The sequence below is a fragment of the Terrapene carolina genome, unplaced genomic scaffold (assembly GCF_002925995.2).
Source record: "Terrapene carolina triunguis isolate 2854851 unplaced genomic scaffold, T_m_triunguis-2.0 Scaffold139, whole genome shotgun sequence".
Taxonomy (NCBI): domain Eukaryota; kingdom Metazoa; phylum Chordata; order Testudines; family Emydidae; genus Terrapene; species Terrapene triunguis.
In genome coordinates this window covers 14,345,650-14,361,691 of record NW_020664490.1, presented here as the reverse complement: position 1 = coordinate 14,361,691, position 16,042 = coordinate 14,345,650, and the positions used below count along the sequence as shown (strand labels likewise).

At 44.2% G+C, this 16,042-nt stretch overlaps 1 protein-coding gene across 1 annotated transcript in view; it reads left to right on the top strand.

Annotated features, from left to right (window-relative positions):
• Positions 1 to 1,489: 1,489 nt before the first annotated feature.
• LOC112117663 (forkhead box protein O1) overlaps positions 1,490 to 16,042 on the top strand; it is a 92,533-nt gene continuing 77,980 nt past the window's right edge. Inside the window, exon 1 of the mRNA XM_024215704.3 lies at positions 1,490 to 2,396. Within this exon, the coding sequence (XP_024071472.2) occupies positions 1,791 to 2,396 (606 nt within the window). The 5' untranslated portion in view covers positions 1,490 to 1,790. The remainder of the gene's footprint in view (positions 2,397 to 16,042) is intronic.

The following is a 16,042-nucleotide window of genomic DNA, read 5'->3' as shown; positions in this document are numbered from 1 at the left end:
TGTGCATCAGATCAGACATTGCATAGTCCAACGCTGCTGGCAGGAATTATCTCTCTGAGGGGGTTGGATGCCGGCTCTTATCAACCCTAACACCAATTGTCCATTAAGGAGCTCTCAGCTCAGGGAAAGCTTTCCCTTTCAAAATAAAGCCAGACAACAAAGTCCCTCACATGTTAAGAGAAAGTAGGAGCTACCCTAGCAGACTAATGATTTGATAGAAAATAATTGCCACTGATAGAGAGAGGATGTGCGTGCTTATGTTTGCATGTCTTTTCCTATCTACCTTAGGTACTTGTATAGTTCCCATTACCATGAATACCTCACAATCCTTAAAGAGACAAGGTGGGTATTTTTTATTAGACAAACTTCTGTGGATAATTGTTTTGTGTTTCCTACATGATTTCTAGGTAAGTTTCCTGGTTGTTTTCTTCCAATGGGCAGGTGCATGTGATGATTTCTTGTCTGAGATGTACTCCAAATGAGCCATGAGGTGCAGTAAATGGTTCTTCAGTTTTTCACCAACCTTGTCTCTCTAATATCCTGGGACCAACACAGCTCCCCCACCACGGCATATCACAGTCCTTAATATATTACTGTAATCCTCATAACACACCTCCGAGGCAGGGAAGCACTGCTACGTCCATTTTACACAGAGGGAAGCAGGGGTGCTGGAACCATTTGTTCACTGGGGGTGCTAACAGCCACTGAACCAAACTGTAAACCCTGTATATGATGGAAACTCCTTCAAGCCAGGGGGTGCAGCATATATAGGGGGAACCCAGACATAGCCAGATAAGTGATTTGCAGCAGCTCTAGGTTTGTGATAGAGCAGGGAATCAAATCCAGGTCTGGCGAGCCCCGGTCGAACTCCCTAACCTAGACCATCCTTCCTGTCATTTAGTTTTATTACCTGAGTGATAGGGGAAACACCCAGAGAACCGATTGCACGCAATAAATTGAATACCTTGCAGTGATAATTGCCACTTAATGACTACAGGGCAGCAGTCCAAGGGAAGCCCGCCTAGGAATCAGTGCAATGTGCATACAGAGCTGAAAACAAACTCTTGCAGCCAGGCGAGTCCCGCTGCTGCAAAACCCTGGAGCAAACTCCAAAGCTGCTTCTCTGCTCATTTTGTAGTAAACAAACCCTGCTGCCTGCTCCGGCTACAGGCACCGCACCACCGAGCCAGGCTCACGCAAACACTCTGACTTACCAGCAGCCACACACACGAAACCCTCATGGAAAATTGGCCTCTGCATAATACGACAGGCAAATCGTTTCCTAAGCGGCGTGGGGCACCTATTGGCTCGGGCGGGCCCGTCAATCACACGGCGAAGGAGGGGGGAGGAGGCGGGCCCCGCCGCGGCTGCGGGGCGGGCGGGAGTTCCAGTAAGTCCCTGCCGGGCCGCCGCTGAGTCGCTGCTGCCACGGCCGCGTCCCGTACACTCAACAGGCAGCTGCACGACCGGGGGAGCGAGCCAGGCTGCAGCCGGCGGCCGCGCTGAGCCCTGCGGACCCCACGGCTGCGCTGGCCGGTGCCCCGGCCGGACAGCGCCGACCCTCCCCGGGAGCCTTGATGAAGTGGCGGAGCTAAGTGTCCTTCTCCCTCCCCCTTCTCCGGGCTCCTGCCCCCCCTCTCTGCTCGCCCCGGGAGCGCTGCGCTCCCTCCAGCCCCGCTCCGCTCCTTCCTGCGGGCTCTCTGCCCGCAGCCTCCCCGGCTGCCCAGCGGGCTCCCCTGCCTCCCCCGTGCCGGCCCTTCCCCGGAGTCCGTCCCCTCCCCACCACCACCATGGCTGAAGCGCCCCAGCTCGTGGACATCGACCCCGATTTCGAGCCGCTGCCCCGGCCCCGCTCCTGCACCTGGCCCCTGCCCAGACCGGAGTTCAACCCGTCCAGCTCGGCCACCTCCAGCCCGGCGCCGTCCTGCGGGGGGCAGCCGGACGGGGCCGCCTCTGCCTCGGCGGTCAGCGTCGATTTCATCGGCAACCTGAGCCTGCTGGAGGAGAGCGAAGACTTCGAGCCGCCGCCGCTGCCCCCGGCCACCGCGGGTGCAGCAGAAGGGGCCGCTCCCGGTGGCGGCTGCCTGTGCGGGGACTTCCAGTGCCAGGAGGCCGGCTGCCTCCACCAGCAGCCCGGACCGCCGCTCCAGCAGCAGCAGCAGCAGCACCCGCCGGTGTCTGCCCTGTCCGCGGGTCCCATCCCCGGCCAGCCCCGCAAGAGCAGCTCGGCCCGCCGCAACGCCTGGGGCAACCTGTCCTACGCCGACCTGATCACCAAGGCCATCGAGAGCGCCCCGGAGAAGCGGCTCACCCTGTCTCAGATCTACGAGTGGATGGTCAAGAGCGTCCCCTACTTCAAGGATAAGGGCGACAGCAACAGCTCGGCCGGCTGGAAGGTGAGGCGGCGGGGCGTGGGGAGAGCTGGCCGGCCCGGGACCCTGGGAGGAGCGGGGACACTTGCCTCTTCCCACCTCGCTTTTTTCAGGGGAGGCAGGAAGCTCCTTCCCGGGCGGTGCAGCGCACACCCGGCCCCTCGCTAGCGGGGTGCGTGCCTGGGTTTAGGGTGCACCGGGGATTGCGGAGCATTGCAACCCCCTAGTGATCGGGGAGCTGGAGGGGAAGCAGGGCGGTTGCAGAGCGCTGCAAATTCTGCTCCCTCGCCCCCGTAAGTGAAGTGCACGAAGTTAGAGGGCAGCGTAGTGATTTGCAGGCTGCCCTCTGCCCTCGCTGGCTGTTCACTGACGCTGGGGTGGCCGGAGCTTAGGCAGGTTGGCTCGGTTTGCAGTGTGGTTGAATACTTTAAAAAAGTGTTTCTCCTCCTCCCTCCCCCCGAGAGTTGGTAAGAGACAGGAGGACGTGGCTTAAGGGGGAGATGCAGGGGTTACGCTGTCACAGGTGCATGTGTCTGCGGCTGTTCCCGGGGGCGAGGGGGTGCCTGCCACTTTCCCCGTTGCCTAAAAGGGCAGCCGAAGTTGCTTGTGCCGGGTTTGTAACTTAGAAGCCAGCCGGCTGCGGAGACTCGCTGTGTCATTTCCCTTTGCAGAGTTGGGACGAACTTAAAGTGACAGAGATTCAAGGGCTAGCGGAGAGCTAGAGAAGCGCAGTGTTAGGGTGCCACGTGCTGGGGGCGACAGGGCAGCAGACACTAGCTCATTTTGCCTGTACTGTGCCCGGTGTGGAGCTAAAGTTCAAGCCTGTCCATGTGTGCAATGCATTTAAAGGGCCGGTGCCTCGTGCTTTAGATCCAGTCCTAAAACACATGGCAGCGCCCTTCACCCACTGTGTGAGACCTTCCCTGTAAGTAAGTAGGGGAGTTCAGAGCCTTTTCCGACACAGACTTTAATTGCAGTTAATCTTATTGAGGGAATTTGCCATTTTTTAAAGGTAGCTTAGCTAGAGCTAGTAGCGCCAGTGCTATTTCAGGTCTAAGATATAAAATCACCTTTTCATCCTATTGTTCATTATGTGCTCAGGCATTTGATATATGCTTCACAGAAGCAAATAGACTAGTCCTTGCCCCAAGGAATTTACAGTCTAAATTCAGACATGACCCGATAAATAAGGGAGGGGGGGTCATAAACTAAAATGGGGAAGGGACATGGGCGGGACAAGGGTTATAATAACACTGCATGTTTACCCAGTGAGCTGTGTGTTCATTGTAATGGCTTTGTTAAATTTAGTTTACAGGATTTTTTAATTAGCGGGACACTGTTTCCCTTAGAATGAAGTCTGCCTGTCTAGAAGTAGCAGACTGCTAGATGACCTGTTGATCATAAAATTTACTAATCTGCCTTGTACAGGCTGGAATGGGGTAGCAAGCACACACTAGCTGTGCATCAAGTCCTGATTCCAGCTTCAGGGTAGGAGTGATGATAATAACAAATATCAGTGATGATAATAACAAACAGCCAAGAGTTCTGGTCTTTCAGACTTCTAAAGCTGTTCAACAGTGGACATGTTCTCTTTAGCAAGTGGCTCGACCTTTCTGTCACTTCACACATCACCAGCAACTCTAAAAGTCAGCCATTAGCTCTAATGATGGCTAGACAACCTGCTATATTAATAAGTTACATCTTTTCTAAAACTGTCTATTTGAATTGGATTACAAAGTGCCACTTGTCTGAATACACTGATTATTAATGCACCGCCCTTTCCCATAGTCTTTACTGGGGACAATATTTAAACAGTTAATTTACTTCAAAGAAGTTAATCTTTGGTTTGATGCTGTATAAAGCTTGCTTTGTGTACTTTCATGACAGAGGTATATAGGGTTTTGTCACTACCTACCAGATTATTTTTAGAAGAGGCCTTCTGTTTTTTTGCCTCTATAAAGGGAGAAAAATCCCCCCACACAGTGGGTTACATCACAGTCATTAATTTGATACCTCCACAGTATTTTACAAGTTTTAGTGTTTTCTGCTGGCTGGTTCATAATATAATTTCAGTCAGTATTAGTTGAACTTTGCAATGTTGTAGATTTATCAGTTTTTCCAAATACATTGTACTTGGGTTTCTAGTTTAGATAATACTTGAGGCTTTTTAAATATTGGGGTAGTTGTCCATCCAAACAATGTCTTTTAAATTTCCCCCCTCTACCTCGGGATATGGTATTCGGAAAGGAACATTTTTTGTTTTGTTTTTATAGGTAGACCGCATCCTGCAGAGTTCTTGTAGTATAAAGTTACAAAAACAAAAGGACAATACTTTGCTAAATTTACCGGTAGGAGCTAAGAAACCTAAAGGTTGATGTGTGTGAAGAAATTTGAATGATCAAGCTTAACAGAAAGACCAGCATTTAAAAATGAGATCTTTCAGGTGGTTGTGCAGTCGGTTGGTATAGATTGAGATTATGTCAAGTGCATTTTCAGTTTGAGTAAAGGAGTATTTAAAAAACTAGAAAGTCTAAAAAGAATGTCACTAACTAATTACTTTGTATTCTATTACTTATCTTTTGGTGGTGCATTGTTTTAACAAGCCCTACAGAGCTTTAGCTCTCAAATTAAGACTTTCCTGTTCCCAACATTTGTTTATAGACTAAAAAACTGCTACTGTTACTTTGTTGGATGTGGAATGTTTGGGGTTTTTGGGGGCTGTCATAGTCTATGAACCCCTATTTAAGTATGGCTTTTTAAATGTTTATTGTACTGTCTCCTTGAGCATAAGTCACTGTGATTCCTTTTTCTCCTCGTGCATATTTTTGACAGGGTGGTAGGAAAGTGGTTAACCACTTATACATCCAGTCATTCCTAATTTCTTGCTTAGGTAGTAGGTGGAGGCTTTTTTACACACACCCCCCACACACACACTTCAGGGTTAGTTATCTAAGTCCTGTTGAACTGAAAACCCTCATGCAGTCTTAACTATTGTCTTGCTACTGCTCCACCATAATATGTTCTAGAATATTCTGCTTTTAACCAGTTTTATAGCTGAGTTGATTGAGGCACAAGGAGTTCAAGTCACTTGCCTCATTTAACATGATGAATCAATGGCTCAGCTTGAATAAGGGTCTGTTTGGCTCAGGATCTGTTATTTTAGTACTGTATTGTAATCAGTGGACTTCTTTAGGTGTAATTAAAACATTCTAAATTTCAGTCAGTTATGGGCCCTGAAAAAGGAGTGTTACTTGGAAGGTTGAATATAGATTAGAGGGTAAACTTTTGCTGACAGAATTTGTAATGGTCTTGGGTCCATTTATTTATGGCCTGCAATACACAGTATAGTATAGTTGCCTCTTTCTCACTTGGATTGCATGTCTTATTTGGGTAAAATGTCTGAAAAAAACTTTCCACATTGTTATCATTAGAGTTTAGATGCTTTTACAATTATAAACCTAATGTAGTGAGCTGTCAAATTACACACCTTGTTTTGAGTAGAAATTCAGAATGAAATGTTTAAACAAGATCTAATTTCCAGTGCCTTCAACCTTAGTTATGATATTCTGCATTGGTAACTGATTATTTAGGTCACTGAATATGTCTCCTCAGTTTCAAGTGTCTGTGATTCTATAACTACCAAATTGTAACTTCAGTTGTTAAAATTCTTTTAGTGAAAAATGCAGTTTAACTAGGTCAGCTTTATCTATCAGGTACTGAAAATAAACAGAGTCCAGGTCTAGTCTGGTATATTTCTTGATTTGTTAAAACTTCATCTCTATATTGTGAATAAAAGGAATGTGAAAGCCAAAGGCAATATAATTTTACATTACACAGAAATTGTACTTAAGTACATACTTAAGTAACGTTTACTAAAGTAGGTAAAATTGATCTCAGTTATATGTGTGCGTAGTCTGCTGTAGAGTTCCTGAGAATTTCTAGTCTGAAATGTAAACTCTGCCAGCCCCCCTCAAAAAACCAATGCCCACATGCTCATCAACTCTTCTGAATGAATCATGAAACAAAGGGAGAGCCTAAACATTCTTTACCAAACCTTTTTGTACTATTGAACGCTAACAAGCACTGTTGATAACCATATTTGCTTAAAAAGAATTGTAGAAAAACCAAGATCTGTTGTAGTGATAACAAGAAAGTTACTGAGTGTGTTGTGAAGAAGCACAAAGATTTATGGTACTATTCCAGTCAAAACAATCTCTTACCCAAGTTATGCGGATAAGGGTAGAATGTGGTTAAGAAATGGAGTCTGTTGTGGTGGCAGTGGACTTACCTCTGAGGGAAATAACTATGGGTAACTTTTTTCCTTATATAAGTCTGATGATTTTTGGTTAGATATCCTATATAAACTCAGACACCTGGTGTGCACACACTGCATGATGTGCAGCTTTGTTTTACTTCATAACTGTTGTGAGATTAATTATAAAGAACATCTATCACATCCTCTCTTTCAGCACTTGCTGCTCTAGTTCTTTTATTCAGCCTTTGAAAATGGAATAAAGCCAAAAGTTGACCCTACCAACATTCAGATATCCTCAGAGTAATTCTTTAGACAGAATGTTCTGTTGAAACAGAAAATACTACTAACTTTTGATGGCTTTCGCTGTAAATTGGGTATATTATTTAAGTCTTGTGGAGATTATTAAGATTGCATCACTGGTTACACCTTCTTGACTTCTGGCTTAGTGAAGGCTTGATCACCTAGATTTACCTGTTGTCCTGGCTGTAGGAATGAGACTAGATGATAGCAAGTTGCAGAAGTATGAGTGGAAGTATGCCTGATAGGGTGAGTCCAAAGCATATGCTGAGTTGAATGTCTGTCCATAAGAATTGTTGTAGTCTTGACTAACTCATCATTGAATAAGTGTCTATACAAAGATGATTCTAGGGTGTGGTATTGATTGAAAAGCCACATAACACAATCTTAAATATTTCAAAAGCCTTTTGCAAATAGAGTACAGAGCACTTTACAAAAATTTGAGAAACCTTAATTTGGTATCTGACTAACTGAAATAACAAAAATACATTCCATGCTGAAGTATTTAAAATAGGTTTTATCAAACATGTAGGCTTTTTTTTTAATATGGAAGGTGATAGGATACTAGTTGATAGACAGTGAATTTACACTGCAGAATTGCTACATGCTCAAACAGTCATGATACAACAAGTGTAGGTATCTAACTTTGTGCCTTTGCGATAGAAATTGATACTTTCCTAAGTGATTCGTGGACTGATAACATCATGCATTGCTATATGTCTTTAACTTTCAGTGAGCGGGACTCTGCCAACTTAAAACATATTGTAAATAAACATATTTGGTCTGATGTCAAAATAAATCTTTCATAGCCATAAATGTCTGTCCATTGCCACCTCATTTCATACAAGCCACTAAATAGCTCTCAGTAGTAACTTTCACTATCTTTAATTGGCAAGATTCAAACCAGTGACTCAAGTGAGAGGCTCTGTATAGAAGAGTGCCTGCATTCTTATTTATGTGCTGAGATGTTATGATCAGAAAAATAAAGCCAGTTTTGGGAATTAGTACTTGTGGCAAACTTATGTGGCAATAGCATATTTGTTTTAAAGGGATGTATATGTATCTCAGATGTATGGGTTATTTTAATGTAATATTAAAATGATTCTGGCAACTTGAAAGCTAGTTAGTTTGGTTTAAAAAAAAATAATTAAGTGACTTCAGGTCTGGGGTCTTCTTGCCAACTTCTGTGGCTTTATAAACTCATTTTCCTATTCTGTTTCAGACAACAGAAGACAACAGTATTTTTAAAGGTCCACACAGATAGGCGCAAAACTGACTGTTTTGGGGCAACAGTGAAATTAATGGACAGAAAATGCTGTCAAATGCACATGAAAGATCTTTTCCATCTTTTAGTTATACCAGCTGTAACAGTAGTAGATTTAAAAAACCCTCACTTCTGTATGATTTAAAAAAAAAAAATTATCAGGCCCCTGTAGGTTGCACACAATTAAAGTAGCAGGAAGTCAGGAAATGTGAAAATTAAAAATTCAGACAGTAATGTTAATTTGATCATACTACAAATCCTATATATTTTACATTTTACCCTTATGCCATATATATGAATGTAATATTAAGGTATATGATTAAGTAAAAAAACAAATCAAGACTGGAACATAGTGTGTATGTCCACGGTGGCTCGAGTTAATGTTTCCGATTAAATCTTGAATGCGAACCTAAAATGTGCAGAATACTGTGGAATGCAACAAAATTGCATACAGTCTAAGATCACAATTTCTCTTCTTGATAAAGCAGGTTGTTTTTGGTGTGGATTTTCCTATGTGTGTTTCATTAATGCTTATAATCTTTCTTATACAAACTGTTAATGCAGCAGCAGCCTATGTCCCTGTGCAAGTCCTCTCCTAAGGCTGGGCAGTTTGAACATGCATTTCATATCCTAAAGGGGAACATACTTTCATTATCATCTATTAACAATCAGAGATGAATATTGAGCATGCTCTTAAGTGATTTTTTTTAAAAAGTGCTTTAACATTTTTATTTATTTCCTACCTTACTTGTCTCCTCACCACCCCCCATGCCCATGTACTCTGTGGTAAGATGGACCTAGGTTTTGTGGTAAAAGCCCATGATTCTGTCACCCTCTCATGGTGAAATAAAATTAGGCTATCTGCATGTTAGCCATTGTGGTGGTTGCTTTTATAATACATTCAGTTTGGTTATGTCCTTTTCTGATTTTTTTTTTTTTATATGCTCCAGATTTTTGTATTAAATGCATTGTAGAAGTTGTCAGGGGAGCTGGAGATTTTGTGCTATGGCTTTTGGAACACGGGACAGTGTAAGAGAGGCAATCTGAGACGGTGGGATAAAGCTTCTAGTTGGATGTTTCTGATAAAATAATCCACAGTAAAATAATTGGCAGTGTTTTCTAGATTTGAGTCAACACTATTGAGATAAATTGGGCAGTTCACGCCTCTATGAACTATTGTTTCAGGCTGTCTGCAGATTCAAGATGACACTGCCTTGTTATTTTACAAACCACGAATGCTAGACACCCTTTTTTAAATGAATGCTTTGAGAGCATAATTGCTGACAAATTCCATGGCAATGGAATTGCAAAATACACAGGACACTGCTTATGACCATGCTGAGCTTCAGTCTTCAGCCACCTTTTTGTTTTGGAAAAAATGTGAAAACAGGGAGTTCTAATGGAAGTGATTTTGTAACTCTGACTATAGCAGGTATTGATCCTGCCAGCTAATTAATACAAAGACATACCAAATATTTCTAGTACATACACTTTCTTTCTTTCTGAAACTATATACAATAGAGGTTCTGAGCTGATGATAGGCATCTGTTTGAAGTCAGGAGGAAACCTCAGGTTAAGTCATACATGCAGCAGTTAACTGTGACTTTCTTAGCATTTGCTAGTTTACACTAGAGTATTGATGAGTTGTGTAGAATTTTTATTTGTGAATTAAAATGCAGGGCAGTTGAATTTGATGTGGTAAGAATTCTGCCCTTTACCACACTAGCCTGAACTTCTTACACTAAAATGCACAAGGGAACAATCATGCATGTATTGGAGAACTGCATTTATGCTTCTGCATATAGAATTTCACTAGTTTGGACTGTATTTAAATATTGTTTACTGCACTTTACCTACTGAAAAGAATATATTTGAGTTTATTCATGAGTCTTCATCCAGCAAAGTTGCTGTGTAGCTGTCTTTTAGGCTTGTAATGTGCATTTATCATATGTTAGCCCTGGTGCAATGAAAGCTACTGCAAAAGCAATTAGGTCATAAATGAGGATACAGTGAATGAAATCAAATGCTAAGATTGCAATGGAGACTGCTTCAGATTTTTGATTTCACTAGTCTTGGTATCTATTTTAGATCTATTTTATATGAATATTGAAGAAACTACGTGTCATGAAGTTGCTTAAAATCTGAGAGATGCTTAAGGGGTGGGTTTATTTGCTCCATTTGAAACACTGTTGCAATAGTTGCTAAAGATTTTGAAGTACTTTACCATTTGTGGATACATCAGGGGACAAGAGGCTCAGTTTGAAAAGTGTTTGCTGAAAATCTGCTGGAACTGTGTGCATCGCTGGGTGGAGTGGAGTAGTCCTAGAATTTTGATGTGCAGAGGAAAAAGTTAAGGCTTATTGCTGAATAATGTGGGAGGATAAAATGAGATTCAACAGAGGTAATGAGAAGACCTGGCTATGTTTCAGTACTCCTTAAACTTGTGTTGGTTCTGGACTTGCAAATTACAAAGAGAATAGCTAAGTGGTTGTTGGTGTATCATACCTGTGCTGCTGCTGCTTTGTATTGAGAAGGTTTCCTCATTCTAAGCCCAAGGCTGGTGACATTTAGGGCTGAACTTTCTCTGAAATGTTTCTGAAATATTTGTTGTTGGTCTAGAAATTAATTTTTGGGCAAGCTAGAAAATCCATTCAGCTGTTTGGTTTGCAACAGCACAGAGTAATGTTTTCAGTGATTATTGCGGCTGTCTTGTGTTCACATAATTCAAGCAGTTTAAGTTCCAAATTTCACATGGATGTACTGAATATAGTATATTGTGCATGTGCAGTACATTTCCTTACAAGAGTACTTATCCAGACTTATATTTTGAAAACCCCATAATCTGCTTTACAAGCTAAAGATGGCCCCTTTCCTGCAGAGTATAGAAACTAAATTATATCTGTGCACTGTAATACATAGAAGCACTTGCTTAAGTGATTAGATATTGCAATACGTGAAGACAGTATATTATTCAGAAGTCCTCCCGTATTAGACCTTCCCAGTGCTGGCACTGAAATGTGAAAGAACTGTGTAAATCCCACTGTCACTGCCCTTTTCTTTCTCTCTCTTTTGAAAGGTATTAAAAGCTCAAAAACACTATTAAAGCAGTGCAAAAACTGAGATTTTAATTGCCCACCAAAAAAAGGGGGGAGGAATTGAAAGCTGTTGTTCCCACAACAACCAGAGCTCTGTCATAATGGATGTAGAAAGCATTGGGGAAATCAGATATACAGTAATGAAATATTTATATGTGCAAGCAGCCATTTTATTCTCCATGGAAACTATAACTTTGTACAAAGTTAGAACTTTTATTTAAAGGGGCCAGATGGCGCAGTGCAGCTACTTTGCTTCACATAACCTAAAGTAATTGGTGTGAGGAGATCACTCCAATGTAAAGCTGATCCTCTACTGACACAGGCAATGTGCGGCTCTGATGGCACTCCCTCTCCCTTTTGCCCCATTTTCTATAATACAGAAGCATGCATGGGGGAAGGTGGTATGCCTGAAAAGCAATTATACCCTGTTATTTCGCAGCTGTGTTTTCTGCCCCATGCAGCTGGTCTAAATTTGATCAGTTCTTCAGTCCTTATGTTGCTCTAACCCAGCACACAGGCTCTTTTACAGAACGGCAGCTGGATCAGGGAAGAGCGACATGATCCTTAAGCAACCTTTTCATTCCTCCCACCTTGTACTCTACTGATCTGCTGGATCTGGCCTAGTCTCAGTCTTAACGTTGCATTCATATAGGTTTTATGAAGTACATAGAATTTGTCTTTTTTTCTTTTTTTATTTTATAGTGAATTCAGCAGTGTTTTATTATTTAGACTGCCTTACTGCTAGACCACTTGTGACAGTCCTTATTTAACATCTTGTAAAGAAACTTTTCCCATGGTCATACATGCTGAGTTTTGAGAGTGTCTTAGGAGTGCTGAGGTGCAAAAATTGGTTATATAAAAGAGTAGTTCAAATACAGATTACATCAACTTTTCAAATAGGTAATAGAACTACATAGATCCGATCAGATTTTGGGTTTACCATTGATACTGTCTGAACAATATTAGATAGTGCTAATTTGTGATTCTGTATTACAACAAAAGTTAGCAAATTCTTTAATTCTCTCAGGTTTGACTCCAGTAATTATCCGTTTAAACTAGGCAGTTAGATAAGACTGAAGCAACTTGTTCTAAATATGGTGACTTGTTAGACTGCATTTATTGTGCAAATGAGCTTACATCCTGCAAGATCAGCAGAAATGTTTGTTTACTTAAAGGGAAGTGGATTAAATTAGGTGACTTTAATTACATGAATTGCATACCTATCAGTAATGAGATTAAGGCATTGGATTTGTTACCCACTACGCTATAGAAGGCTGTCTTCCTATGCCCATAAAGTGAATAAGATAATCGCAAGTGGTGATTGAGCTAAAGCCACCCCAAATTTCATTTGCAAGTTGGTAAAGTGTTGATGCCGCTGGAGTACATTTAGAGTCAGACATCACTTCTCTGCTAGTCCAGAAGGCACATTTTGGCCTATTTTAAACAGCTGAAGGGAGAAAGAGAACACTTACAATGGCGCTACTTCAGAGTAAAACTGGAGTAATGCAGTAATGAATCAGGGCTGAAGATTCCTAGTTTGTCTACAGTGGATGCAATTTGTATATGCCAGATTAAATCAATCCCTTAAATAAAGTGTTTTTTGTTGTTGTTGTTGCAAACTCAATGAATTAATATATTAAAATTTCTCTAGTGTTTGGGATCCAGTTTCACTACTCTTAGAGGGGTTGCTTTAGAATCATTGTGTTATGGAATTACTGTAGTCCTAGGTCCTGTCCCAATGCCCCGTGATGCATCGCTTCGCATCCCAGAAATCCCTTTGTTTCCGTCCACCTTTGGCGCCATCTTTCAACGGTTTCTATGCAGCGCGATCTGTCTGCGGGAAATGGAGTCCGAACTGCTGAGGCGTATGCTGACGAGTCTCGCCAGCACGTTACATTTGGCTGTCGAACTATTCCTTAAGATCCCAAATGACAGTGAGAGTGAGGGTGAGGAGTCAGACGATGCTATCGAGCCGTGTAACGCGTACGACACGAAATTTGCTTATGGCATTCACGGACATGCTCAGCACCATGGAACGCCGCTTTTGGGCTCGGGGAAACAAGCACCGAGTGGTGGGATCACATCGTCATGGAAGTCTGGGATGACGAGCAGAGGCTGCAGAACTTTCGGATGAGAAAAGCCACTTTCATGGGACTGTGTGAGGAGCTTGCCCCCACCCTGCGGCGCAAGGACACGAGATTGAGAGCTGCCCGGCCGGTGGAGAAGCGGGTGGCTATTGCAATCTGGAAGCTGGCAACTCCAGACAGGTACCGATCGGTCGCAAACCAGTTTGGAGTGGGAAAGTCGACCGTTGGAATCATGTTGATGCAAGTTTGCAAGGCCATTAATCACATACTATTCAGAAGAACCGTGACTCTGGGTAACGTGCAGGAAATAGTGGATGGCTTTGCACAAATGGGGTTCCCTAACTGTGGAGGGGCGATAGATGGGACGCACATTCCTATTCTGGCACCACCCCACCTAGGATCCGAGTACGTTAATCGGAAGGGGTATTTCTCTATGGTTCTCTAGGCGCTTGTGGATCACCGTGGGCGTTTCATTGACATTAACACAGGCTGGCCCGGAAAGGTGCATGACGCATGCATCTATCGGAACACTTGGTGGTTCAGGAAGATGCAGGCCGGGACTTTTTTTCCCAGAGCGGAAGATCATGGTAGGGGAAGTTGAAATGCCCATTGTGATCCTTGGAGATCCTGCTTACCCGTTAATGCCGTGGCTCATGAAACCCTACACAGCGAGCCTTGACAGCAGCAAGGAACGGTTCAACTACAGGTTGAGCCGGTGCCGAATGACTGTGGAGTGTGCCTTTGGCCATTTAAAGGGCCGCTGGCGATCTCTCTATGGGAAGCTGGACTTGGCCAAAAACAGCATCCCCGCGGTTATATCCGCGTGCTGTGCCCTCCATAATATTTGTGAAGGGAAGGGTGAAAGCTTCACTCAGGCATGGACCTCCGAGGTTCAACACCTGGAGGCTGAATTTGCACAGCCAGAGAGCAGGGCTATTACAGGGGCCCAGCGCGGGGCTGCAAGGATTAGGGATGCCTTGAGGGAGCAATTTGAGGCTGAAAACCAGCAGTGATATCTGGTGCCCTGCACGGGAGTGAAGTGCAGTAGTTCCAATCTTTAGGAATCAGTGTCTGCTTAGCAGACAAGCAGACTTGCAGTGCCTGTTTATTTCCTGGGCTAAGGAGTCTTTTACTTTATGCAATAATAAAGAATGTTTTCAAAGCCAAAGAATCCATTTATTGAAAAGAAAAAAAATTTATTTATTGAAAAGAAACAAGGGGGTGGAGTGGGGAACAGTACAATCACAGATTCGTGTATGTCCTGTCTGGTGTGCTGTGCAGTGAGTGCTGCACTTCAGGACAGCTATACTGCATGGTGATGGGGGTTGAGTGCAGAGGGTAAGGGTCGTGGTTTTCAGGGCTGGGTGGTGAAGATACTGGTGTTGGAGGCAGCGGGTGGCGTGAAGAACACGGAAGTTGGGGAAAGTGGGTTGGAGGTGACAGTGGGGCACAACGGAAAGAGTTTTGGGACAAGGGCTGTGGGGGGGGGGTGGCGTTTGCGTTTGCGGTACTGCTCCTCTTTCTGCACGGCTACCAGCTCCTGGATAGCATCTGCTTGGCACTGCAGGATGCTTATGAGCCTATCAGTGCTTTGCTGCCAGTGCGCGGTGCTTTGCCGCCAGTGCGCTGCGTTTTCCTGGCGGATCCTGCTTTCTCTCTCCCTCCAGTCCTGTGCTTTCTCATTCTCTTTAATAGATTGTCGCATCACTTCTTGCAGCATGTCATCTTTGCTTTTTCGCGGTCTTTTCCTGAGTCTTTGCAGCCTCTGAGCAGGCGATAAGAGGGACGGCTGAGGTCTCAAGGTTGATGCAGCTGTATAGGCAAAACGCAACATTTAACAGAGGCAGCATTGTTTATACCAGACACTTAAGGAGTAGAAAACCAGACACTTATACCCGCACTTAAGGAGTAGAAAACACACAGGGTCTACACAATAGCATAAGTTTCCCGCCGAAACAGAGCGCACACATCCCACGGGAGCCTCAAAATGGTGAGTAAGGGGGACTGTTTGTTTCAGGGCTGCACTGTCCTCTGGGTTTCTGTGCCTTGGGGAGAGCCAACAGCTTCAGGGGGCACCTACACTGAACACTGTCCCAACATTTTCCAGAGGAGTTCGTCCTGGACGATATCTCGCTGCTGAGGGTGACCTGGGAAGCAAGGGAGGGTCTTCTACTGCAATGCGGCTTCCGCCCTGGCCCATATGCAGCTTGCCTGTGTGCAGCAATGGTCCCCCTCGCGGCACAGTGGCGCGGACATGTTAGCCTGGCTGGGACAAGGACCACGGTGGCTCTCCCGATAAACCTGCGCAAGTACATTGCACACGTTCTGGATGAGACATTCGAGGAGATCACCGAGGCCGATTACCGTGATGTGATAAACCACATCAATGCACTATTCCGCATCTAGGCATGCATGCCTAACCCTCCTCTCCCAAAGAGCCCGCACCGAAAAAATTCCTTCCCGAAAAAGAAAGCCGCTTACCGGGAACCTGCTCTTCTGTTTGTCCTCCACCAAGTACCGGCTGCTGTGACTGGCTACCTTCCTCCTGGCTTGGGAAGAGCTCCTGGCTGCATGGCTCCGGGGATTCCGGGGTGTCTCCATCCGGCCCACCACCATCACTCCCGTTTTCCTCCCCCTCTTCCTCCTCCCCCTCTTCCTCCCCCCCCCCCCCC